The sequence below is a fragment of the Quercus suber genome, unplaced genomic scaffold (genome assembly GCF_002906115.3).
Source record: "Quercus suber isolate HL8 unplaced genomic scaffold, Cork oak 2.0 scaffold_171, whole genome shotgun sequence".
NCBI lineage: Eukaryota > Viridiplantae > Streptophyta > Magnoliopsida > Fagales > Fagaceae > Quercus > Quercus suber.
This window is the reverse complement of record NW_027069631.1, coordinates 242,549-267,116: the sequence shown is the minus strand read 5'-3', so window position 1 is coordinate 267,116 and position 24,568 is coordinate 242,549. Positions and strand designations below refer to the sequence as shown.

The 24,568-nt window shown below is 36.2% G+C and overlaps 2 protein-coding genes and 3 non-coding genes across 5 annotated transcripts; 1 reads left to right on the top strand and 4 right to left on the bottom strand.

The window, feature by feature from the left end:
• The first annotated feature begins 215 nt into the window (after positions 1 to 215).
• Positions 216 to 3,885, top strand: LOC111999079 (putative calcium-transporting ATPase 13, plasma membrane-type). Its single transcript, XM_065777998.1, has 2 exons — positions 216 to 3,318; positions 3,491 to 3,885. The coding sequence occupies exons 1-2, from the start codon at positions 389 to 391 to the stop codon at positions 3,612 to 3,614; spliced, it is 3,054 nt and encodes a 1,017-aa protein (XP_065634070.1). The 5' UTR covers positions 216 to 388; the 3' UTR covers positions 3,615 to 3,885.
• Positions 3,886 to 7,437: 3,552 nt separating this feature from the next.
• LOC111998930 (U5 spliceosomal RNA) lies at positions 7,438 to 7,553 on the bottom strand. The gene has a single exon (XR_002881522.1). It is a non-coding gene; the product is annotated as a U5 spliceosomal RNA (small nuclear RNA).
• A 3,810-nt stretch (positions 7,554 to 11,363) lies between these two features.
• LOC111998931 (U5 spliceosomal RNA) lies at positions 11,364 to 11,481 on the bottom strand. Its single transcript, XR_002881523.2, has one exon. It is a non-coding gene; the product is annotated as a U5 spliceosomal RNA (small nuclear RNA).
• A 2,208-nt stretch (positions 11,482 to 13,689) lies between these two features.
• On the bottom strand, positions 13,690 to 24,568 carry LOC136061541 (tryptophan synthase beta chain 2, chloroplastic-like). Its single transcript, XM_065777997.1, is given in 8 exon segments — positions 13,690 to 14,065; positions 21,520 to 21,614; positions 21,704 to 21,908; positions 21,911 to 22,063; positions 22,066 to 22,144; positions 22,965 to 23,227; positions 23,230 to 23,320; positions 24,369 to 24,568. Coding segments are annotated over 8 exon segments (1,218 nt in total). The 5' UTR covers positions 24,525 to 24,568; the 3' UTR covers positions 13,690 to 13,889.
• On the bottom strand, positions 17,741 to 17,858 carry LOC136069465 (U5 spliceosomal RNA). The gene has a single exon (XR_010630683.1). It is a non-coding gene; the product is annotated as a U5 spliceosomal RNA (small nuclear RNA).

Below are 24,568 nucleotides of genomic sequence, written 5' to 3'. Positions count from 1 at the left end.
CCGTTAAAGAGTACAGACTATTCGGATTGGGTTTGGGCTTTATGGATTGGTGGATGTACAACATTAACGTGAGGATTTTCTTTTTAGCGGTGTTTTAAAATTTAGGAAAAGTATTTTAAAATTATAGGAAAAATTAAGAAAAAAGAATGGTAATGAGCTGACGTGGCTTAACGTGAGCGTAGCAATATTAAATGCTACGCTTCAGCTTTTAGTAATATATAGATTTCCTAAAAACCTTTTTGCTCATTCATCCTTTTATAATTTACTCGCGAATATATATTTTTGCTGTTCTTCCCTTCTAATTACTACATTGTCAATTCCTTGATTTCTTAAAAAGATCATTTTTAGTGAGCTGCTAAATTTTCATTCATCCTGTAATTTCTGAACCATGCCTACTTTTAAAATTCTAGAAATCTTGGAGCAGATTCAATATTTACTTCGTGCACCAAACTCCCTTAGTGAACCCAAAAAGAGATGGTTATCGGCTTTTGTTTCCATCTATTATTCTAGATCCTCATTACCAAAGAAGAATAATGCCAAGATCATTACACCCAGTCCATCTTTTATAAGTTTGGATCTCATTCCAGACACCAGGTGGAAGACTGATCAATCAAGTCTCAACAAAATTTATCAATCAAGTCTTACTGAGCTTGTAAAAGAGAAAAACATTGAAAAGCTCCAAATTGTTGGAGGAGTTGATGGAGTGGCATCTAGTCTTGAAACAAATGTTGAATGCGGGATTCATGGCAACGTTGAAGACATTGCTCACCGACGTGAGGCTTTTGGCTCAAACACTTACAAAAGACCGCCTACAAAGAGCTTCTTCCATTTTGTAGTGGAAGCCTTCAAGGATCTTACCATTCTCATCCTTCTAGGCTCTGCTGTACTTTCTCTTGTGTTTGGCATCAAAGAGAATGGAATAAAAGAAGGATGGTATGATGGTGGAAGCATATTTGTTGCTATATTTCTTGTCATTGCTGTTTCTGCCATAAGTAACTTTAGGCAAAACAGACAATTTGACAAGTTATCCAAAGTTAGCAACAATATCCAAATTGAAGTTGTAAGAGCTGGGAGACGTCAACAGATTTCAATATTTGAAATTGTCGTTGGAGATGTCATTTGCTTAAAGATTGGAGATCAAGTTCCAGCAGATGGGCTATTCTTAGACGGACATTCATTGCAAGTGGACGAATCTAGCATGACAGGGGAAAGTGACCATGTAGAAGTAAATTGCAGTCATCCATTTTTGTTTTCTGGTACTAAGGTGGTTGATGGCTATGCTCGGATGCTAGTCACTTCGGTTGGGATGAACACGATATGGGGAGAGATGATGAGCTTAATCAGCCGCGATACCAATGAACAAACACCCTTGCAAGTTCGGCTTAACAGGCTAACTTCATCAATAGGTAAGGTTGGTTTGGCAGTTGCTTTCCTAGTTCTTGTAGTCCTGTTGGTTCGATATTTCACAGGGAATACTGAAGATGAGAATGGAAATAAAGAGTTCAATGGCAGCAGCACCAAGGTCAATGACATACTAAATGCTGTGGTGGGGATTGTTGCTGCTGCAGTTACTATAGTCGTGGTTGCAATTCCAGAAGGTTTGCCTCTGGCTGTGACACTTACACTTGCTTATTCCATGAAAAGAATGATGGTTGATCAGGCTATGGTGCGAAAGCTATCTGCATGTGAGACCATGGGGTCTGCCACCACCATTTGTACTGACAAAACAGGCACCCTCACTCTGAATAAAATGAAGGTGACTAAGTTTTGGCTAGGGAAAGAATCTTTTGTACCAGCTACTTACTCATCAATTGCTCCATATTTTCTCAAACTGCTACAGGAAGGAGTTGCTCTAAACACAACTGGTAGTGTTTACAAGCCTGCTTCAGGATCTGAAATTGAGTTCTCAGGTAGTCCCACTGAGCAAGCAATTCTTTCATGGGCTGTTCTGGAGCTTAGCATGGAAATGGAACAATTGATGCAAAGTTGCAAGATTCTTTACGTTGAAGCGTTCAATTCTCAAAAGAAACGAAGCGGAGTCCTGATGAGGAGAAATGCAGACAACACAATCCATGTACATTGGAAAGGAGCTGCAGAGATGATATTGAAAATGTGTTCAAGTTACTATGATGCTTCTGGAATTATGAAAGATCTAGACAATGGTGACAAGATGAAATTTGAGCAAATTATTCAAGGTATGGCTGCCAGTAGCCTCCGATGCATTGCTTTTGCACATAAGCAAGTTTCAGAAGAAGATCAAGAACACGATTCTGAACAAAAAAAGATCGAAGAAGAAGGTTTGACCCTATTAGGACTGGTGGGTATTAAGGACCCCTGTCGTCCAGGGGTAAAGAAAGCTGTGGAAGATTGCCAAAATGCAGGTGTGAACATCAAAATGATCACTGGAGACAATGTTTTCACAGCAAAAGCTATTGCCACTGAATGTGGAATACTGAGGTTTGATCAAGACATGAGTGGAGCAGTGGTAGAAGGTGTCGAATTCAGAAACTACACACCAGAGGAGAGAATGGAGAGAGTTGATAAAATTTGTGTGATGGCAAGGTCCTCTCCCTTGGACAAGCTATTGATGGTAGAATGTTTGAAACAAAAAGGTCATGTTGTTGCAGTCACTGGGGATGGCACAAATGATGCACCAGCATTGAAAGAAGCTGACGTAGGACTTTCAATGGGAATTCAGGGCACCGAAGTGGCCAAGGAGAGTTCAGATATTGTCATTTTGGATGACAACTTTGCCTCCGTTGCCACGGTCTTAAGGTGGGGAAGATGTGTGTACAATAACATCCAGAAGTTCATTCAGTTCCAACTCACCGTGAATGTTGCTGCTCTTGTGATAAACTTTGTGGCAGCTGTCTCAGCTGGAAAAGTCCCATTAACAGCAGTTCAATTATTATGGGTGAACCTAATTATGGACACATTGGGTGCTCTAGCTCTTGCAACAGAGAAGCCCACCGAAGAGTTGATGACAAAGCCACCAGTAGGTCGAACTGAACCACTTATTACCAACATAATGTGGAGAAATCTCTTAGCTCAATCTTTGTATCAGATTATCGTTCTCTTGACCTTGCAATTCAAAGGTGAATCAATCTTCGGTGTGACCGAGAAGGTAAATGACACCTTGATCTTTAACACTTTTGTTCTTTGTCAAGTGTTCAATGAATTCAATGCAAGAAAGCTTGAGAAGAAGAATGTGTTTAAAGGGATACATAGGAACAAGTTGTTTCTGGGGATCATTGCCATAACCATAGTCCTTCAGGTGGTCATGGTGGAATTTTTGAAGAAGTTCGCAGATACAGAAAGGTTGAACTGGGGGCAATGGGGTGTGTGCATTGGAATTGGAATTAAAGCTTGAGAAGAAGAATGTGTTTAAAGGGATACATAGGAACAAGTTGTTTCTGGGGATCATTGCCATAACCATAGTCCTTCAGGCGGTCATGGTGGAATTTTTGAAGAAGTTCGCAGATACAGAAAGGTTGAACTGGGGGCAATGGGGTGTGTGCATTGGAATTGGAATAGTATCTTGGCCAATCGGTTGTATTGTCAAGTGGATACCTGTTCCACACACACCATTGCTCAGCTACCTAAGGATGAAATAGAATTAAGGACTGGGGAGTGTAACCCCTCCAACAAGCAACAAGCATGGAATGAGACCTGTGCAAAATCCTCTTCAACCGCGGTTCCTCCCTGGGCTTTTCTCCAATATTCTGTATTCATAGCAATAATTCTCTAGGCTTTCGAAGCAAATATTTTATGCTTTGTATTTTTTATTTTTTATTTTACTGTTTTAGTTCACACTGTGGCATAAGATATAATGATATATGTAAGTATTTGATGTCATAAAATTAATAAAAATATTTTACTGATCTATTTTTTTTTCATATCTAAAGAGCAGTTTCAATCATGTATTTCTGTGGTTTGTTTGAATGTTAAATTTAAAATCTTAACACCAAGATTAGTTACTACTTTCTAAACATTTTACAACAATTTTGCTAGGAACATAAATTCAAGTAACATATATCTAAAGATTATTTGGCGTAATCAAGATCTATCACCAAACCTTTATGGCACAATCAGCAGTTGTAGTATTCCGGTCTATTTGGAACAGAGAACACCTCCCCTGAATTTTTTTCATGGAAGCAATGTAAAATTGTGCTTGGACGCCACTTGATACTGTCACTTCTGTAAAATTCAGAACTCTCTCTCTAAATAAAAGCTGATTTTTTATTGAATATGAAAGAATGAATTACATCTAATGCGAATTCTACCTTTATATACAACTTGATACCAAAACAGAGAAATAACTTCCTCCCTAGTTTTAACTCATTCTACTCCTATGCATTATCCCTCTGTTAAAGAGGGCACTAGAGCCCACTTTAGGCTTTATTTTCTATTTTCAACAAATTTCCTTTCTTTTTCGGCCATTGCTTGGGCCACATTTGTGTGCTTTCGTACTTTTCGAGCTCTTGGAGAATGGCCCAGTTACCTTTTCTTTGTCCACACCCCAAATCATTCCTGGGGCTGACTTGGGCATTTCTCCTCATTGGGCCTTTGGGCATGGATTAGCAAAAATAGGCATCAATAATAGTTTTGACGTAGACCATGTAAAAATAGTTTATTATAGTATTTTCAATTTTTAAAAAAAATTATTTTTGAAAAAAATATTTTTATAAAGATCATCAAATATGTTCTTTTAAAAGTAGTTTTTTTTCTTTTTTAAATCAAAAAAAGAAAGTGGTTTTTTTAATTAAAAAAATATATCCAATACGATAAATATATATACATCAAAACCTCCAAAGCATGTTTCTGGAAATGTCATACTTCAAGTGTGACCCGTGGAGTCTCAATGTTTGAGGTTATGACCTGAAAACCTTGTGTCACATCATATGAAATGTTATACGCATCACCTCCTGTGTAGTTAAATATCTAAAATTTCCATATATCACAGCTAATGATATAAGGAGCGACTGTTTGGATTTGTAGTTTTCGATTACCCATAACTCTGTTTTCATTACCTATAACTCAAAACTAGTGAGTCTCACGGTTGAGTAGTTTGTTTGAATGTGTTTTCAGTTTTTGTTTCCATCACTTAGGGCCTGTTTGGTTTAGAGGAGTTTTGAGTGATATGATTCAAAACTCATAACTAAGTTATCAAAACACATGGGACCCACACAAATTTTTTTTGTTTGACTTGATTTTCACATTGTGTCCAACACTCAAAAGTCACAAATTTTGAGTTAGAGTAATGGAAACACAAAACAAGAAATAGGTGTTTTTAGTTTTTGAGAATTGAATTTCAGTGGCATTTTTGTAAAATTAAGCAAAGAATGGGACCCACCCGTATGACTTGTCCCATCAAGTAACGTCTCTCTCCAACCCATTCTTCTCTATCACTTCTCCTTCTTCATTTTTTTTTTTTTTTTACCCAGAGCTCTCTCTTCTCATTGAGAGAAAGAGCTGAACCAAATCTCGCAGAGCTCTCTCTATGATTGGAAGCTTCGTTTGCGACAGGGGATTTGAGAAACGACGTCGGACTGAGCCCAAGCCGAATCGTGAGACATGCGGACCTCAAGATCAAAAGCTTCGCTGGCAATAGGGGATTCGAGAAACAACGTCGGGCTAAGCCCAAGCCGGATCGTGAGACACGTGGACCTCGAGATCATGAGATAGGTGGGTTGGAGCTCCATTTTTTGGCTTCGGTTTTTTTTGCTCTGTGTTGTTCTTCTTCTTCTTCTTCAGCAATGTGGGATTTGGTTGTGGGTTTCCTATGCATTCTTTTGGGAGAAGTAAAGAAGAAGATGGGCTTCCACAGAGAAGTAATGAGACGCGGGTAGCAATGCCGAATCGTGAGACATGCGGACCTCAAGATCAAAAGCTTCGCTGGCAATAGGGGATTCGAGAAACAACGTCGGGCTAAGCCCAAGCCGGATCGTGAGACACGTGGACCTCGAGATCATGAGATAGGTGGGTTGGAGCTCCATTTTTTGGCTTCGGTTTTTTTTGCTCTGTGTTGTTCTTCTTCTTCTTCTTCAGCAATGTGGGATTTGGTTGTGGGTTTCCTATGCATTCTTTTGGGAGAAGTAAAGAAGAAGATGGGCTTCCACAGAGAAGTAATGAGACGCGGGTAGCAACAATAGGCAACACCAGTTGTAGAGATATGTAACTGAGAACTGAGTCCAAACATGTGTTTTGCAATTTTTGCGTGAATGTGAGATTTGAGTAGGGAGTTTTGAGTTTGAGTTTTAAAAACTGAGACACCTCTAAACCAAACGAACCCTTAATTCTTTGATTTTTTAGTGATAAATTATGGAAATTGAAAACACATTTTAGGTGTTTTCAAGTTATCAAAACTGAGTTTCCATGGCATTTTGGTAAATAAACACACATACATGGGACCCACTGTCAAACCTTTTTTTCTCTCCAACACATGTTGTCTTCTTCTTCTTCTTCTTCTTCTTCTTTTTCTTCTTCTTTTTTTCACACTAGGTATGGGACAATCACTTTTATCTATCCTCTTCTTCTTCTTTTCTTCTTTTCTTTCCTTTTCACGTTGGTTTCTGGGTTTGGTTGCATTTTTTTTTCTTTTTTCCATTCCTTTTCATCGGGTTTCTAGGCTTGGGTTCTCTTCTTTTCTTTTTTTCTTTTTTCTTCTTTTTCTTTCCTTTTCACATTGGGTTTCTGGATTTGGTTGCATTTTTTTTTTCTTTTTTCCATTCCTTTTCACTAGGTTTCTAGGCTTGGGTTCTCTTCTTTGTTTTTCTTCTCTTTCTTTCTTCACTTCTCATAATCTTTTCTATTCTCTGTTTTCCCTCTTTTAGTTCTTTCTAAGCTTTATAGTGTAATTTGTTATGGTGTTGAAGGTGTTGGTGGTGTGAATGGCCAGATCTGCTATGGTGGATTGGTTTGATGTTTTGTGGTTTGCACAGTGATGGTTTTTTTTAGTTGGGTGCTAGGTTCGGTGAATAGATGAAGAGGGAGGCGATGAACAATGCTTGAGAGCAATTTGGGTTTGGTGAGTTTGGGTTTGGGGGTTGAAGGGGAAAAAATAAGAAGCTCTGGGTTCAATGAGTTTGGATATTGGGGGTTGAAGGAAAAAATAAATAAATACGAAGTAAAAATTGCACTAACTCAATCCATGGGTCCCACAAAAAGTAAAATTTTTTGATAAATAAGAAGTAAAAACTGCACTAACTCCATGAGTCTCACAAGAAGTAAGATTTACAAAAAGTAAAATTTTTTGATTTATCAAAGTTAAAAACTACCAATCATGCGACCATATTTTAGGAATGAGTTCTTACGTAATTAATGATCATTTTTTAAAATCTAAACAGCCCCTAGTTTCTGAAATTGCGCGTTCTTAAACAGTATTTCTTAAAAAGAAGGCAGTTTGTTTTGAAAATGTTAAACTAGCATTTTTAGGAGCTTCCCCTTAGGAGAAACCCCTCCAAAAATAGGCGTATGCCACTATTTGCGGCGCGCACACGGTATTCTTTAGTAAAAGGCGAAAGAATAGTTCGCTCTGTGCTCACCGCGTGGCTGCGTGCTGTGAAAATGAAATGAGCTTCCATTTTATAACAGCTATCTTACCCAACTTTATTGTATCTGTCCTATATGGGACATTTACGCAAATTTGAAAGCACATCATACGTGCGTTGAGACTTGAGACATATCTATGGCCGTGGAGAGTTCTACTTAGCAGGATGAAAAAGGTGCTGCTCTACATCATCTCTTAATATCAAAGTGCATTTGTTCCTGTTTCTCCAAAAAAAAAAAAAAAAAAAAAAAAAGAGCATTTGTTCCTAGGAGATTAATAACAAACATCATCTTGGTGGCTTTTGAAATGTTGCATTATATGAAAACCAAGACAAGGGGTAGGAGTCCACACATGGCTCATAAGCTTGATTTGAGTAAGGGATATGATAAAAGTGGAATGGGGATTTTTTTAAGGAATAATGCTGAGGTGGACTTTCATTTTTGTTAGGTTAGTATCATTGTGTAATGCATTATGTATTTCCCGAGTCTTATATGCTATTCTAGTTAATGGTGTCTCTATGGGCTACATTAGACCGGGGCAAGGAATTAGGCAGGGGAATATCTTGTCTCCCTACCAATTTTTCAATTGTGCTAAGGTTTCTTTGCCTTATTGAGACATGCTAAGAGAGAAGGCAATATTGGGTTCTGTCAATCTCAAGAGAAATTCCTGAAAATTTCTCGCTCACTTATGATAGCCTTTTAATTTGTAAAGACACGATGGAGGAAATGTCTAGCTATTTTTAGCTGTGTTCGAGAGAAGGACAAGGATTTGGAGTTCTATTCTTTTCAAAATCCACAATAACTCATAAGATTATGATGGCTGGCTAGCATGATTTGAGATAGGGGTGTTTATCAAACCACTCAAACTATATGACCACATCCTAACTAACCAGAACCATCCAAAAATTGAATAACTACCCCACACCACAAGTGATAGTGAACCATGCCCATATATATTAATAATAGAATATTATATGAAGGAAGTGACTAGCTTAGTGTTACTACGTTCCAGTTTCACATTAAGAATTGCTTTATTTTGGTTAAATACAAAATCAAAAGTTCAAAAAAAACCCCATTCGCTTCTCCATCTCCATCTCACACTCTCAGTCTCTCTCAAGTATAGCATTGGATGGATGAACCATTTTTGTTGCGTTCATATTTATTTAAAAAATTTCTTGTTGGATTTGTAATTTAATACTTCTTTTGGGTTTGTAATTTATTTCAAGCTTTGCTTTAGACTTGTTTCCATTATAGTTGTGATAATTGAAACTAGGTGGTATGGATAGTAATCTAGTAGTGTATATGGTACACTGTTATACTATGGATCTTATGGTTGTTGGTTATTAAGCACGTATAATTGTGTATGGTTTTACTATCTTGGATTTTGTTTTTGTTTTGTATATATTTGTGGTACTTTTAGTTTACTATTAATCTATTATAGATTTTTTTTTTTTTTTTTTTTTTGGTGATCTTAGTTTTGTATTGGTTCTGTGTGGCCTCAATTTTGTAGTGGTTCTAGTAAGAAGTGCGAACACCCCTAAATAGAGATTTTGGCGAACACACCTAAATAGAGATTTTGGACATGCATATCCTGTCCATCCAACAAGCCAGTCATCATATGAAATGTTAAATATCTAAAAGTCTTAAATATCTCAAAAACTGTTCTATACCAAAAAAGCAGTGAATCATGCAAACCAAGGTTGAACTACCCAGGTTTGAAAACCGTGGATGGTTCTTGCGACTCATATCAGAGCTTAAAAAAAAGTACTTACACCAGTAACAAGTTTCGGCCTGTACCAGAATTCTAGTCGAAATTTCAGTATGCCAAGCAAAATGAGTGCATTGGCCCAAAATTATAACACCTAAGAGGAAAAAGAAAAAAAAATGAAAATGGAGAGAGGCGAGAGAGAAAGCAAGAAAGAAAACCAATAACTGATACGAGGTGGAGATGAGGGAGAATTTAAAAATAAGTGGATTTAATGGGGATAAGGAAAATGATAAGACTGATGAAGGAAGAGAGTAATAGGGAGGAAGAAAAATAAAGCAAAAAAAAAAATATAGGAGGAAGGTGGACTATAAAGAGGAGTAAAAGCATCAACTGTGCTAAACAAATGTTATTTTCATATACCAAAAAGTTACTTTATCTATTTTAACACATTTTTTTACAATTTTCCATTCATCAGATGTTCTATTTTAATATCACAACACATTAAAATATTATAAATAACACTTCTACAAAATTTTTAAAAAAAAAATTATAAAGCCTACACCACTGTAAATAAGCACAATCCTTTGCCTCCACCCACAAGTACAACCCACCACCACCACCCACAAGTGCAACCCACCACCACCCAATATTACTTAAAAAAAATCTCAAAATCAACACAAAACTCCACACAAAAAATAATAATAATAATAATAATAATAAAGAGATGAATCAAAAATCAACCAACCAAAATAATCACAAAACCACCAAAACAAACGCCAACCCACCAGAAATTCTAAAGACCCACAAAACCCAACAAACCACAACCCACCAAATTAACGATCCGCATAACCCATCGCCACCGCCAATATAGCCAATATACATAGCCCAAAAACCAATGCTGACCCACCTATCACCGTTGTCAGAGAGAAATGAGAACGGAGAGAATCCATGAAAACAGAGCCACCTTGGCAATGAGTGGAAGCAAAGACTGTGGCGAGACAACTGCCACAAATCTGTGGCAGAGATCAGCTGCTTGTGATAAAGAGGAATAGAGTGAGAGAGAGGTTGAGATAGGGAGAGAGGAGAGAAGGGCTGAGAGACAGACGGAGAAACAGATCTATGAGAGTAGAGAGAATAAATCAAATAGATAATTGAAAGGAGAGAAAATTTTGAATAAAAATTTATTTTTTTGGTTTAGCATTTGTGTTCGTACTATTCCAAATTTGGGATGGTATTGTTCACCTATGCTAAATCTTTTAATATTTAAAACATCTGATGTTAGTGGTTTTTTGGTATTTGATGTCAAATATCAAATATTTGGCATTTGACGATGTTAGTTCTCTAAACATACGAAAATTGGAGCATTTGGGAAATAGAAAAGGAATTAATAATTGTGGTCTGACATTTGATTAGATCTTGACATGATTTTGGCGGGTGAGAGGGAGATAATAGAGGGAGAACTGACTAAAAACTAAAACGAGAAAAAGAAAATCCAATTTGTATTGGGTTTGACTTTAAACATTTGGACTTTAGCTGATAAAGATTGTACACTACAACAATAGTTTGCATACAAATAACATTACACTTTAAAAATGAACAATAATTTGCACATAAATAACAATAATACAACAACATTTTATTATTATACTAACATTTTATATTTATATTGCATTATTTTAGACCATGGTTTGCTTAGGATTTGATCTTTTTTATTTGTCTTGTAAGAGTTATGATATAAAATAAGGATAAAGTTTAATTACAAAATTAATCGTAGCATAAAATTACAACCTTACTCATTATCTTTTTATGCAAACTTTCTAAAAAATTAATAATCAATAATTATGTCGTCTATAAATTATTTAAATTGCAAGTTTTTGTAATTTAAAATTATACATAAAATATAAATTATCTTAAATCATATACTAAATATAACATGTTAAACTTTCATAATATATAATAGTATTTAATTTATAAAGAATAATTATTACCAAAATAGCTAAACTTCTTCCACTAAAACATATATATTTCAGTATTCATCTCATTTTAGTTACTTTCATATTTATACCGCTTTATCCATTTTGGTTAATGTTAAAACTAGCATTTTGGGAGCTTTCATTTAAGATAAACTCCTCCAAAAATAGGCGTATGCCACTATTTGCGGCGTGCACACGGTATTCTTTAGTAAAAGGCGAAAGAATAGTTCGCTTTGTGCTCACCGCGTGGCTGCGTGTTTGGAAATTTAAATGAGCTGCCGTTCTATAGCAGCTATCTTACACAACTTTATCGTACCTGTTCGATATGGGACACCTACGCGAATTTGCAAGCACTTAATAGTTCGTAGTCCATAGTCTATACATCCGCGAAAGACGTATGGCGGTGGAGAGGTAGACTAAAACTTCGGTTTTCTTGAGACAGAAGTGCCAGGCTAATGGGAACAGAGAATATAATTTCGTCCTATTAGCTCAGGTGATGTGATCGATGTGTGAAATTGTGTTGAAGGCTCTTCTAGCAGGATGAAAAAGTTGCTGCTCTACACCATCTCTGGAAATCAAAGTTCCTAGAAACAACAGGTACAGGGTAGGAGTCCACACATGATTCTTAAGTTGAATTTGAGTAAGGTAAGGCATATGATAGGGTGGAACGAGGGAATTTACAAGCAACAATGCTAAAGATGGACTTTCATCCTTGTTAGGTTAGTATCCTTGTTTTCATATAAAATTATATGCTTCTATCCTGGGTAGTAATGGTATCAAAGCAGAAACCCTTGAGTTGTAATAAGACATCTTTGTTCTGTAGTTCAAACACTTTTGCTGTTGTGGAGAAAGATATTCGGAGAGTTATGATTGCAACTTCTCTATTTCCTTTTGAGACATACCTTGGGTTACCTCCTTTAATTGGCAGACGCAAGAGAATGGCTTTTGAAGAGATAACCCGTTTGGTTTGCCATTTCAAACAATATTTTTTTAGTTTTTAAACAGCATTTCACGCATTTCAACACACTTTTTCACCCACACGTATTTCAAAAAACAATAAACAACAATTTTCAAACTATTTTACCAAACACCCCCTTTAGAGTTCTGTCCACTAAAAAATTGAAGAAGATTTTATCTCAAACTGATAGGGAGATCTTGATCATGACAGTAGCCCAGGCTATCTCAATCTATGCCATGATTTGCTTTAGAATACTAGACAGCTTTGTTTTGAATTAAATTCTTTAATGAGTAGATTTTGATGGGATCAAAATGGTGAGGAAGGGAAAAATGATTGACTAAAAGTTGGGCTAAATTATGTAGATCCAAGAATTGGATTTTGAGACTAGAAGCTTTTAATTGAGCTCTTGTAGCTAAAAATAAGGGTGGAGCCGTCAATAATCACTCTTATTGTCTTCAAATCAAATATTTTCCAGACTAGTCAGTTAATGTTCCTACTCACTCTTCTTATGCATGCAGTCTAGCTCAGGCAAGGGATGTAATTGCTGAAGGGTTGAGACTCGAGATTGATGACACAGCCCGGGTTTGAGGTAATAAATGGCTTCAGTCCCAAAAAAAGAAGTTTATCAAACAAGAATGAGGTAATAACTAATAAGTGGCTATCATCACAACAGGGACAAAAGATAGTTTCTCTATATACAGTTCTTCCAGAATATGCAACCACTGTGGAATTCTCAGTTGATTGATTCTATTTTTCTCGCCTTTGAAGCTTCCCAAATCAAGTATGCCTTTGTCTCATAGACGATTAGATGGCAGCCAGATTCGTCATTGTGGATGGGTGCCTCAAATGGAAAATTTGTTGTGAAAAAATCATGAATTACTAGTGAAGGATGCGACTCCTAAGGTCGAAAATAAAATCAGAGGTTCTCTTCATCCAATCAAAAGGATGTGCATTATTTTTGGAATGGCCTTTGGGCTGTCTCGGTTCCTCATGAATGAATCAAATCATTTATGTGGCGTGTGCCAAGTGAGGGTAGGTATACTTCCTACAACAACAAAATTTAATTCACAAAGGGATATCTTCTACGTTTGCTTCTGTCCACTGCTTGGAAGCTGAAACTGTTTCTCATGTGCTTTGGAGTTGTGATTTTGGCATTTTGCAGTGTTGGTGTGGAGTGGATTTCGGTTCAAGGTTGATCAAGTGGTATCTTTTCAAGAGGTGGTCCACTGTGTTGAAAATCTAGGAACTAAACACTAATGGTTATGTTGCACACTGATAAAATGTTATCAAACACCATTATCTGTAAACCAGAATTTTAACTAGTCAAGCTATTAAAATAGTGTTTGAGAACTTTCTACCACCACATTATGCGAACATGTTTTCTTATCTTTCAAATATGAACTTCGATAAAGCATCTCTTTCAAAAAGAAGCATCAGAGTGCTCCTAGATGCCCAGATGAAATTCTCAAGCAACATGCAGCCATTCACTGAAAACTACAATATAAAGATGATCTGCAGTGATAACTGCATTGATACATTCCAAATTTGTTTTAAACATGAGTGTCAAAGGGTTGAAAATAGTCTTACAAGTGACGAACAAAATTGAAACATCTCAACCCAAAAAAGAAAAAAGAAAAAAAGAAACAAAGAGGGTGTTCTTTAGTTTATTTGTAATGGCATACCGCATACATGAACACCACCATCAAAGCTGCAAACGCTTGATAGCTGTTTCAACATCCTTATCCCCTCTGCCACTGCAATTAAGCACAACCCTAGTTCCATTGGGGAGAGTAGGGCAGAGCTGCTCCAAATAAGCCAGTGCATGAGATGTCTCCAAAGCTGGGATTATGCCCTCTAGTCGAGATAATCTCTTGAAAGCTACATATACAAAAATAACCAATAAAGGAACTGATTTAAGTGGATAAAAAGACAATTTTAAAAGCAACTTCAACCTAGGGCAACAGTGAAATAGCAGATTTTGTCAGTGATGGTAGATCGCTCATACATAACCTCAAAAAAAGTATTCAGGGCCTCATTATCGGTTGGAAACAGCAAGCAGGCATTTTTCTGGGGGGACAAAGTTTTCCTCCAAGCCAATACATAGTGGTTTCCCAAGTTTATATAATTCCAACAAGACTATTAAGATTATGTTCTATCAATATACTGTAATCCAACACCTAAACCATCATTAACATGTCGCCTTATGAAAATAAACCATTCATGTAGAGCTAGAGGTAAAATAATGTTCTAGTAAACTGTATCGGTTAGTTCGTCATATCAAGTCATTCATGACAAGATTGCAAATCCAAAACAAGGTGAATGTGAGACAAAATACGTTTGTACACATGGAATCAAGGTCGACGTTTTCAACAGCAGAAAAAGTTTCCATCATAACCATCTTTGATCAGCAACCATCTGTGTTGTATAACATGGAATTTTTTTTTTTTCCCAGAAAATGTGATTCTTTTCAATTCTTTTCTAGTTTGTCTAAACTTCAAATACATAGAAGCTGTTCTCTCTCTCTCTCTCTCTCTCTCTCTCTCTCCCCAAAAGAAAAAGGAAGAAGATGATCAACCATGTGCTACTAGAGGCCTTTTTACCTTTTTTTTTTTTTGGCAAGAAAAGTAACTGAAAGAAAATGACTTCTACAAGGAGACAAGAAATTGATGGCTGAATAACAAATACATCATACTATCATAGTACATTAGAGGACTCTACTTTGATAACAGTGTTATTTAGGCCTTGTATGTTAAGTTTCAAAATTTATCCTATTAGACAAAGGAAAAAACTCATATTGGCAAAGAGACAACATGCATCCCCATAATAATTCCAAATGTCGCAGATATAAACATATTATTAGCTAAGAAGCACGGGTGCGTTTTGAGACTCGGGTGCGGGTGCAGGTACGGGTGCGGGACTCGGCAATTTTTGAAAAAGGTGGGTGCGGGTGCGGCGGGACTCGGCGATTAAAAAATTATTAAAATTATTTTTATTTATATTTTTAATATATTACTATGTATATTTTTTCACATTATATATACATATACTAAATTTAAGAACAATAATAGATAATAACTCAAATATAATATTCATAAATTAAATAAAACCCACAAAATTAATCTTTTTATTTTTATTCTCTCCCTTCTTTTTTTTTTTTTTTTTTTTTTTGGTGATCTTAGTTTTGTATTGGTTCTGTGTGGCCTCAATTTTGTAGTGGTTCTAGTAAGAAGTGCGAACACCCCTAAATAGAGATTTTGGCGAACACACCTAAATAGAGATTTTGGACATGCATATCCTGTCCATCCAACAAGCCAGTCATCATATGAAATGTTAAATATCTAAAAGTCTTAAATATCTCAAAAACTGTTCTATACCAAAAAAGCAATGAATCATGCAAACCAAGGTTGAACTACCCAGGTTTGAAAACCGTGGATGGTTCTTGCGATTCATATCAGAGCTTAAAAAAAAGTACTTACACCAGTAACAAGTTTCGGCCTGTACCAGAATTCTGGTCGAAATTTCAGTATGCCAAGCAAAATGAGTGCATTGGCCCAAAATTATAACACCTAAGAGGAAAAAGAAAAAAAAAATTGAAAATGGAGAGAGGCGAGAGAGAAAGCAAGAAAGAAAACCAATAACTGATATGAGGTGGAGATGAGGGAGAATTTAAAAATAAGTGGATTTAATGGGGATAAGGAAAATGATAAGACTGATGAAGGAAGAGAGTAATAGGGAGGAAGAAAAATAAAGCAAAAAAAAATATAGGAGGAAGGCGGACTATAAAGAGGAGTAAAAGCATCAACTGTGCTAAACAAATGTTATTTTCATACACCAAAAAGTTACTTTATCTATTTTAACACATTTTTTTACAATTTTCCATTCATCAGATGTTCTATTTTAATATCACAACACATTAAAATATTATAAATAACACTTCTACAGAATTTTTAAAAAAAAAAATTATAAAGCCTACACCACTGTAAATAAGCACAATCCTTTGCCTCCACCCACAAGTACAACCCGCCACCACCACCCACAAGTGCAACCCACCACCACCCAATATTACTTAAAAAAAATCTCAAAATCAACACAAAACTCCACACAAAAAATAATAATAATAATAAAGAGATGAATCAAAAATCAACCAACCAAAATAATCACAAAACCACCAAAACAAACGCCAACCCACCAGAAAATCTAAAGACCCACAAAACCCAACAAACCACAACCCACCAAATTAACGATCCGCATAACCCATCGCCACCGCCAATAAAGCCAATATACATAGCCCAATAACCAATGCTGACCCACCTATCACTGTTGTCAGAGAGAAATGAGAACGGAGAGAATCCATGAAAACAAAGCCACCTTGGCAATGAGTGGAAGCAAAGACTGTGGCGAGACAACTGCCACAGATCTGTGGCAGAGATCAGCGGCTTGTGATAAAGAGGAATAGAGTGAGAGAGAGGTTGAGATAGGGAGAGAGGAGAGAAGGGCTGAGAGACAGACGGAGAAACAGATCTATGAGAGTAGAGAGAATAAATCGAATAGATAATTGAAAGGAGAGAAAATTTTGAATAAAAAATTATTTTTTTGGTTTAGCATTTGTGTTCGTACTATTCCAAATTTGGGATGGTATTGTTCACCTATGCTAAATCTTTTAATATTTAAAACATCTGATGTTAGTGGTTTTTTGGTATTTGGTGTCAAATATCAAATATTTGGCATTTGACACACCTGATGTTAGTTCTCTAAACATACGAAAATTGGAGCATTTGGGAAATAGAAAAGGAATTAATAATTGTGGTCTGACATTTGATTAGATCTTGACATGATTTTGGCGGGTGAGAGGGAGATAATAGAGGGAGAACTGACTAAAAACTAAAACAAGAAAAAGAAAATTCAATTTGTATTGGGTTTGACTTTAAACATTTGGACTTTAGCTGATAAAGATTGTACACTGCAACAATAGTTTGCATACAAATAACATTACTCTTTAAAAATGAATAATAATTTGCACATAAATAACAATAATACAACAACATTTTATTATTATACTAACATTTTTTATTTATATTACATTATTTTAGACCATGGTTTGCTTAGGATTTGATCTTTTTTATTTGTCTTGTAAGAGTTATGATATAAAATAAGGATAAAGTTTAATTACATAATTAATCGTAGCATAAAATTACAACCTTACTCATTATCTTTTTATGCAAACTTTCTAAAAAATTAATAATCAATCTTTTTATGCAAACTTTTTAAAAAATTAATAATCAATAATTATGTCGTCTATAAATTATTTAAATTGTAAATTTTTGTAATTTAAAATTATACATAAAATATAAATTATCTTGAATCATATACTAAATATAACATGTTAAACTTTCATAATATATAATAATATTTAATTTACAAAGAATAATTATTACCAAAATAGCTAAACTTCTTCCAGTAAAACATATATATTTCAGTATTTATCTCATTTTAGTTATTTTCATATTTATACTGTTTTATCTATTTTGGTTAATGTTAAACTGGCATTTTGGGAGCTTTCATTTAAGATAAACTCCTCCAAAAATAGGCGTATGCCACTATTTGCGGCGTGCACACGGTATTCTTTAGTAAAAGGCGAAAGAATAGTTCGCTCTCTGCTCACCGCGTGGCTGCATGCTTAGAAATTTAAATGAGCTGCCTTTCTATAGCAGCTATCTTACACAACTTTATCGTACCTGTTCGATATGGGACACCTACGCGAATTTGCAAGCACTTAATAGTTCGTAGTCCATAGTCTATACATCCGTGAAAGACGTATGGCCGTGGAGAGGTAGACTAAAACTTCGGTTTTCTTGAGACAGAAGTGCCAGGCTAATGGGAACAGAGAATATAATTTCGTCCTATTAGCTCAGGTGATGTGATCGATGTGTGAAATTGTGTTGAAGGCTCTTCCTAGCAGGATGAAAAAGTTGCTGCTCTACACCATCTCTGGAAATCAAAGTTCCTAGAAACAACAGGTACAGGGTAGGAGTCCACACATGATTCTTAAGTTGAATTTGAGTAAGGTAAGGCGTATGATAGGGTGGAATGAGAGAATTTACAAGCAACAATGCTAAAGATGGACTTTCATCCTTGTTAGGTTAGTATCCTTGTTTTCATATAAAATTATATGCTTCTATCCTGGGTAGTAATGGTATCAAAGCAGAAACCCTTGAGTTGTAATAAGACGTCTTTGTTCTGTAGTTCAAACACTTTTGCTGTTGTGGAGAAAGATACTCGGAGAGTTATGATTGCAACTTCTCTATTTCCTTTTGAGACATACCTTGGGTTACCTCCTTTAATTGGCAGAGGCAAGAGAATGGCTTTTGAAGAGATAAAGAGTTCTGTCCACTAAAAAATTGAAGAAGATTTTATCTCAAACTGATAGGGAGATCTTGATCATGACAGTAGCCCAGGCTATCTCAATCTATGCCATGATTTGCTTTAGAATACTAGACAGCTTTGTTTTGAATTAAATTCTTTAATGAGTAGATTTTGATGGGATCAAAATGGTGAGGAAGGGAAAAATGATTGACTAAAAGTTGGGCTAAATTATGTAGATCCAAGAATTGGATTTTGAGACTAGAAGCTTTTAATTGAGCTCTTGTAGCTAAAAATAAGGGTGGAGCCGTCAATAATCACTCTTATTGTCATCAAATCAAATATTTTCCAGACTAGTCAGTTAATGTTCCTACTCACTCTTCTTATGCATGCAATCTAGCTCAGGCAAGGGATGTAATTGCCAAAGGGTTGAGACTCGAGATTGATGACACAGCCCGGGTTTGAGGTAATAAATGGCTTCAGTCCCAAAAAAAGAAGTTTATCAAACAAGAAAGAGGTAATAACTAATAAGTGGCTATCATCACAACAGGGACAAAAGATAGTTTCTCTATATACAGTTCTTCCAGAATATGCAACCACTGTGGAATTCTCAGTTGATTGATTCTATTTTTCTCGCCTTTGAAGCTTCCCAAATCAAGTATACCTTTGTCTCATAGACGATTAGATGGCAGCCAGATTAGTCATTGTGGATGGGTGCCTCAAATGGAAAATTTGTTGTGAAAAAATCTTGAATTACTAGTGAAGGATGCGACTCCTAAGGTCGAACATAAAATCAGAGGTTCTCTTCATCCAATCAAAAGGATGTGCATCATTTTTGGAATGGCCTTTGGGCTGTCTCGGTTCCTCATGAATGAATCAAATCATTTATGTGGCGTGTGCCAAGTGAGGGTAGGTATACTTCCTACAACAACAAATTTAATTCACAAAGGGATATCTTCTACGTTTGCTTCTGTCCACTGCTTGGAGGCTGAAACTGTTTCTCATGTGCTTTGGAGTTGTGATTTTGGCATTTTGCAGTGTTGGTGTGGAGTGGATTTCGGTTCAAGGTTGATCAAGTGGTATCTTTTCAAGAGGTGGTCCACTGTGTTGAAAATCTAGGAACTAAACACTAATGGTTATGTTGCACACTGATAAAATGTTATCAAACACCATTATCTGTAAACCAGAATTTTAACTAGTCAAGCTATTAAAATAGTGTTTGAGAACTTTCTACCACCACATTATGCGAACATGTTTTCTTATCTTTCAAATATGAACTTCGATAAAGCATCTCTTTCAAAAAGAAGCATCAGAGTGCTCCTAGATGCCCAGATGAAATTCTCAAGCAACATGCAGCCATTCACTGAAAACTACAATATAAGATGATCTGCAGTGATAACTGCATTGATACATTCCAAATTTGTTTTAAACATGAGTGTCAAAGGGTTGAAAATAGTCTTACAAGTGACGAACAAAATTGAAACATCTCAACCAAAAAAGAAAAAAAAAAAAAAAAGAACAAAGAGGGTGTTCTTTAGTTTATTTGTAATGGCATACCGCATACATGAAACACACCATCAAAGCTGCAAACGCTTGATAGCTGTTTCAACATCCTTATCCCCTCTGCACTGCAATTAAGCACAACCCTAGTTCCATTGGGGAGAGTAGGGCAGAGCTGCTCCAAATAAGCCAGTGCATGAGATGTCTCCAAAGCTGGGATTATGCCCTCTAGTCGAGATAATCTCTTGAAAGCTACATATACAAAAATAACCAATAAAGGAACTGATTTAAGGTGATAAAAAGACAATTTTAAAAGCAACTTCAACCTAGGGCAACAGTGAAATAACAGAATTTGTCAGTGATGGTAGATCGCTCATACATAACCTCAAAAAAGTATTCGGGCCTCATTATCGGTTGGAAACAGCAAGCAGGCATTTTTCTGGGGGGGACAAAGTTTTCCTCCAAGCCAATACATAGTGGTTTCCCAAGTTTATATAATTCCAACAAGACTATTAAGATTATGTTCTATCAATATACTGTAATCCAACACCTAAACCATCATTAACATGTCGCCTTATGAAATAAACCATTCATGTAGAGCTAGAGGTAAAATAATGTTCTAGTAAACTGTATCGGTTAGTTCGTCATATCAAGTCATTCATGACAAGATTGCAAATCCAAAAACAAGGTGAATGTGAGACAAAATACGTTTGTACACATGGAATCAAGGTCGACGTTTTTCAACAGCAGAAAAAGTTTCCATCATAACCATCTTTGATCAGCAACCATCTGTGTTGTATAACATGGAATTTTTTTTTTTTTCCAGAAAATGTGATTCTTTTCAATTCTTTTCTAGTTTGTCTAAACTTCAAATACTAAGAAGCTGTTCTCTCTCTCTCTCTCTCTCTCTCTCTCCCCCCAAAAGAAAAAGGAAGAAGATGATCAACCATGTGCTACTAGAGGCCTTTTTACCTTCTTTTTTTTTTTGGCAAGAAAAGTAACTGAAAGAAAATGACTTCTACAAGGAGACAAGAAATTGATGGTGAATAACAAATACATCATACTATCATAGTACATTAGAGGACTCTACTTTGATAACAGTGTCATTTAGGCCTTGTATGTTAAGTTCAAAATTTATCCTATTAGACAAAGGAAAAAACTCATATTGGCAAAGAGACAACATGCATCCCCATAATAATCCAAATGTCGCAGATATAAACATGTTATTAGCAACATCATCATCATGTATGACATAATTGACCCCCCTTCCAAAAAAAAAAAAAAAACCTTACCCGCACTCTCTACCCCCCCGGCCGGCGGCACGCGCAGGGCAAAACCCCAAGAATACAATATAGCAACTCATCAAGTAGAAATGACCCCCCAAAGAAAAAAAAAAAAACTAGACTACCCCGGGCACAGCAGCAAAACCCAAGAATACAACAGAAACGTAAAGAAGTTTGTAGACACCATACCTTCTAATGCTTCATCATCTGTGACACTATAATATTCAGCACGTCCTATATCTTTCAAGTAACTGTGCTCTGGCCCAACTCCAGGATAATCCAAGCTATAAGCCATAAAAAAAATATGTACATTTAGAAAGAATACAACATAAAACACACCAAATGTGATAATGGAAAAAATCAATCTTCTTACCCTGCACTTATGGAATGTGGTTCAATGATTTGCCCATCATCATCCTGTAATAAATAGCTCATAGCTCCATGCAAAACCCCAACTTCCCCTTTTGACAAAGTAGCAGCATGCTTACCACTGTCCAATCCAAACCCTGCAGCTTCCACACCAATTAACCTTACATCTTTGTCATCTACAAACTCATGGAAGAGTCCCATGGCATTGAACCTCCACCAACACATGCTACCAGAACGTCTGGTCCCCCTCCCCATTTTTCCAAAGCTTGTTTTCTGGTTTCTTTACCAATTACCGCGTGGAACTCTCGAACCATCATGGGGTATGGATGTGGCCCAGCAACCGAGCCCAAAATATAATGAGTGTCTCTACATTTGTTACCCAGTCCCTAATAGCTTCTGATGTTGCATCTTTCAGGGTGGCTGTCCCAGAATGGACTGGTCTAACCTGTAATAGGAAAAGAGAAATTCATAACTTAACGATGCAACTTTGGCAAGAGCAATATCATATAAAAATTAGAGGATAACTGCAACATAAAAATCCATCTGAGCCCTTTAAATACTACAATTCTACAATTAGTAATATATCAGGAACAAAATGAATCTTGTCATCCCAAGAACCTAAAAATGATTTTTAAGAGAATTTGATGGTTGCATTTAATGAAAAAAATAATTGAAAGAAAGAAAAATATTCAAAAGAGGAATCAATGACGTATACAAATTGTGTTCCCAATCCCTAAGACTCCTTACAAACAGTTGCAAAACCAAGAGATTGCTAATTATCAGCAGAAGGGATTCCATAATATAAGTAAAATATGTAAAACCAGCAAAGAAAGAATGTAAAACCAGCTCAGACTGGGACACCTAGGCAACAATCTCACTTACCACTGTCTGCCTATAAGAACAGCCAGAAGTATGTTTCTGTTTGGCCCTGCTTTGTACATAGTACGAAGTTTGCTTCAGATATTTTAATTTATATATATATATATATTCAGATATTTTAAAATAAAATAAAAACCATCATGCCTACACAAATGAAAACCAGTTAAAAAAACATAATGCAAATAAGGCTACTAACATCACAAAGGATTCCTCAACTTCTAGGATAACTTTAACTTTGTTATGAAGAGAGAATGAAACAGCAGTGCTGGAAAATATGCAATGTCTAATCAGACCAGTTAAATGAACCATGGGATTGTGAAATGGTCTATGTATAAATTAGGCTACATAGCTCAAAGAACTGAAGGATGAAAACTATGACAACCAACCTCAGCTCCAAGAAGCCGCATTCTGAAGACATTAAGTGCCTGCCTCTCCATATCTTGTGCGCCCATATAAATGATACATTGCAAACCAAACCGGGCACAAACAGTCGCTGTTGCAACTCCATGCTGACCAGCTCCAGTTTCAGCAATAATCCGCTTTTTGCCCAACCGCTTGGCAAGCAAAGCTTGGGCAATGGCATTGTTGATCTTGTGAGCCCCAGTATGATTCAGATCTTCTCTCTTGAGGTAAATGAGTGGACCTTCACATTGGGACGCTTATAATGCTCCGTCAGCCGCTCTGCAAAATAAAGAGGACTCTCCCTCCCTACATAGTCTTTCAAGATCCCGTTCAGTTCTTTCTGCAAAATCAAATATTTCTTCTATAATTCAATAGCTTTGACATATATTCACACAGAAAAACACAAGTTGCCCGCACCCCCCCCCCCCCCAAGATACTTGAGTAGTCAATTACATTTTCAATAAAGATTGAACTTTATGGTCTAATTCAGCTTTGGCAAACTAAAATAAGCAAAATTTTCTCTTAAAAAAAAAAAGAAGGTTCATTGCAATGCCAAGACGTAAGATACAAACTTCTTTTTTGTAATCTATAATGGATTCCTCAAAATTCATAGTAAGCAGTAAAGTCCCATATCAGAGTCTCATCAATCCCACACTAAGCTAATACTACCATAACACATCAAAATAACATGAAAATCAAGGCAATAAAAGCCTATGCCAAGATAACCATTTCCTTAATCCTACATCCTCATACCTTCCATTAGGTAATTGAGAAAATTAAGGAAACCAAAATAACCCCACATTTCTACAGAATTTTAAAAAAAAAAAAAAAAACAAAAATTATTGGTAAGCTGCACACACTGGAGTGGGTCTAAAACCCACGACCTCACCATTATTATGAGACAAGGAAGTACCATTTGAGCTATATGCCTATATAGCTCATTAGCCCACATTTTTACAAATCCAAACAAAATGAAAAAAAGCTTTTCAAATTGTAAAATAGAGCTTCTACTCTAGCAACACCAAAATCATTTCTGCATTCAATACCATACCAATTTGCTTCTCAAAACTAATTTATTTTCCCAAATTTCCAACAAAACCAAACACAGCCAAAAAAAAAAAACCAAAATTGAAAACAAATATTCAAATGAAGAACCCCAACAACAAGTCCCACAAAATTAGTTCCTTTTTTTCAAACAAATTATCCAATCCTCAAAGTAGATATCACATTAAGCAATTAAGGTTCAATTTCACAGTCTTATCAATCCCCGCACTAAAAATCCAAACAAAACTTCAAGCATTTCATTTTCACCCCCAAGAAAAATTCACTCTTATTCTTTTTCCCAAACTTTCCACCGAACCAAACACAATTGAAATGGAAGAGAGAACCTGAAATTCGTGGTCACCGGCGAGAGCATGGAAAGCAGACTCGAGCTCGGAGAGGGCGTACATTAGGGTTTCGGGGACGTACTTCCCGCCAAACTTGCCGAAACGGCCGAACGAATCGGGTCGCTGGAGTGGGGTGGAAGACCCGTTGTCGTCCATTCGGAGCTCCGGTGGGTCACGGGTGGAGATAGTGCAAGAGATAG

Bases quoted from the DNA above. Each gene is read 5' to 3' on its own strand.
- LOC111999079 (XM_065777998.1), top strand. From the start codon at position 389: ATGCCTACTTTTAAAATTCTAGAAATCTTGGAGCAGATTCAATATTTA. The intron at 3,319-3,490 runs GTTGAACTGGGG...AGATACAGAAAG, and splicing joins AAGTTCGCAGATACAGAAAG to GTTGAACTGGGGGCAATGGG.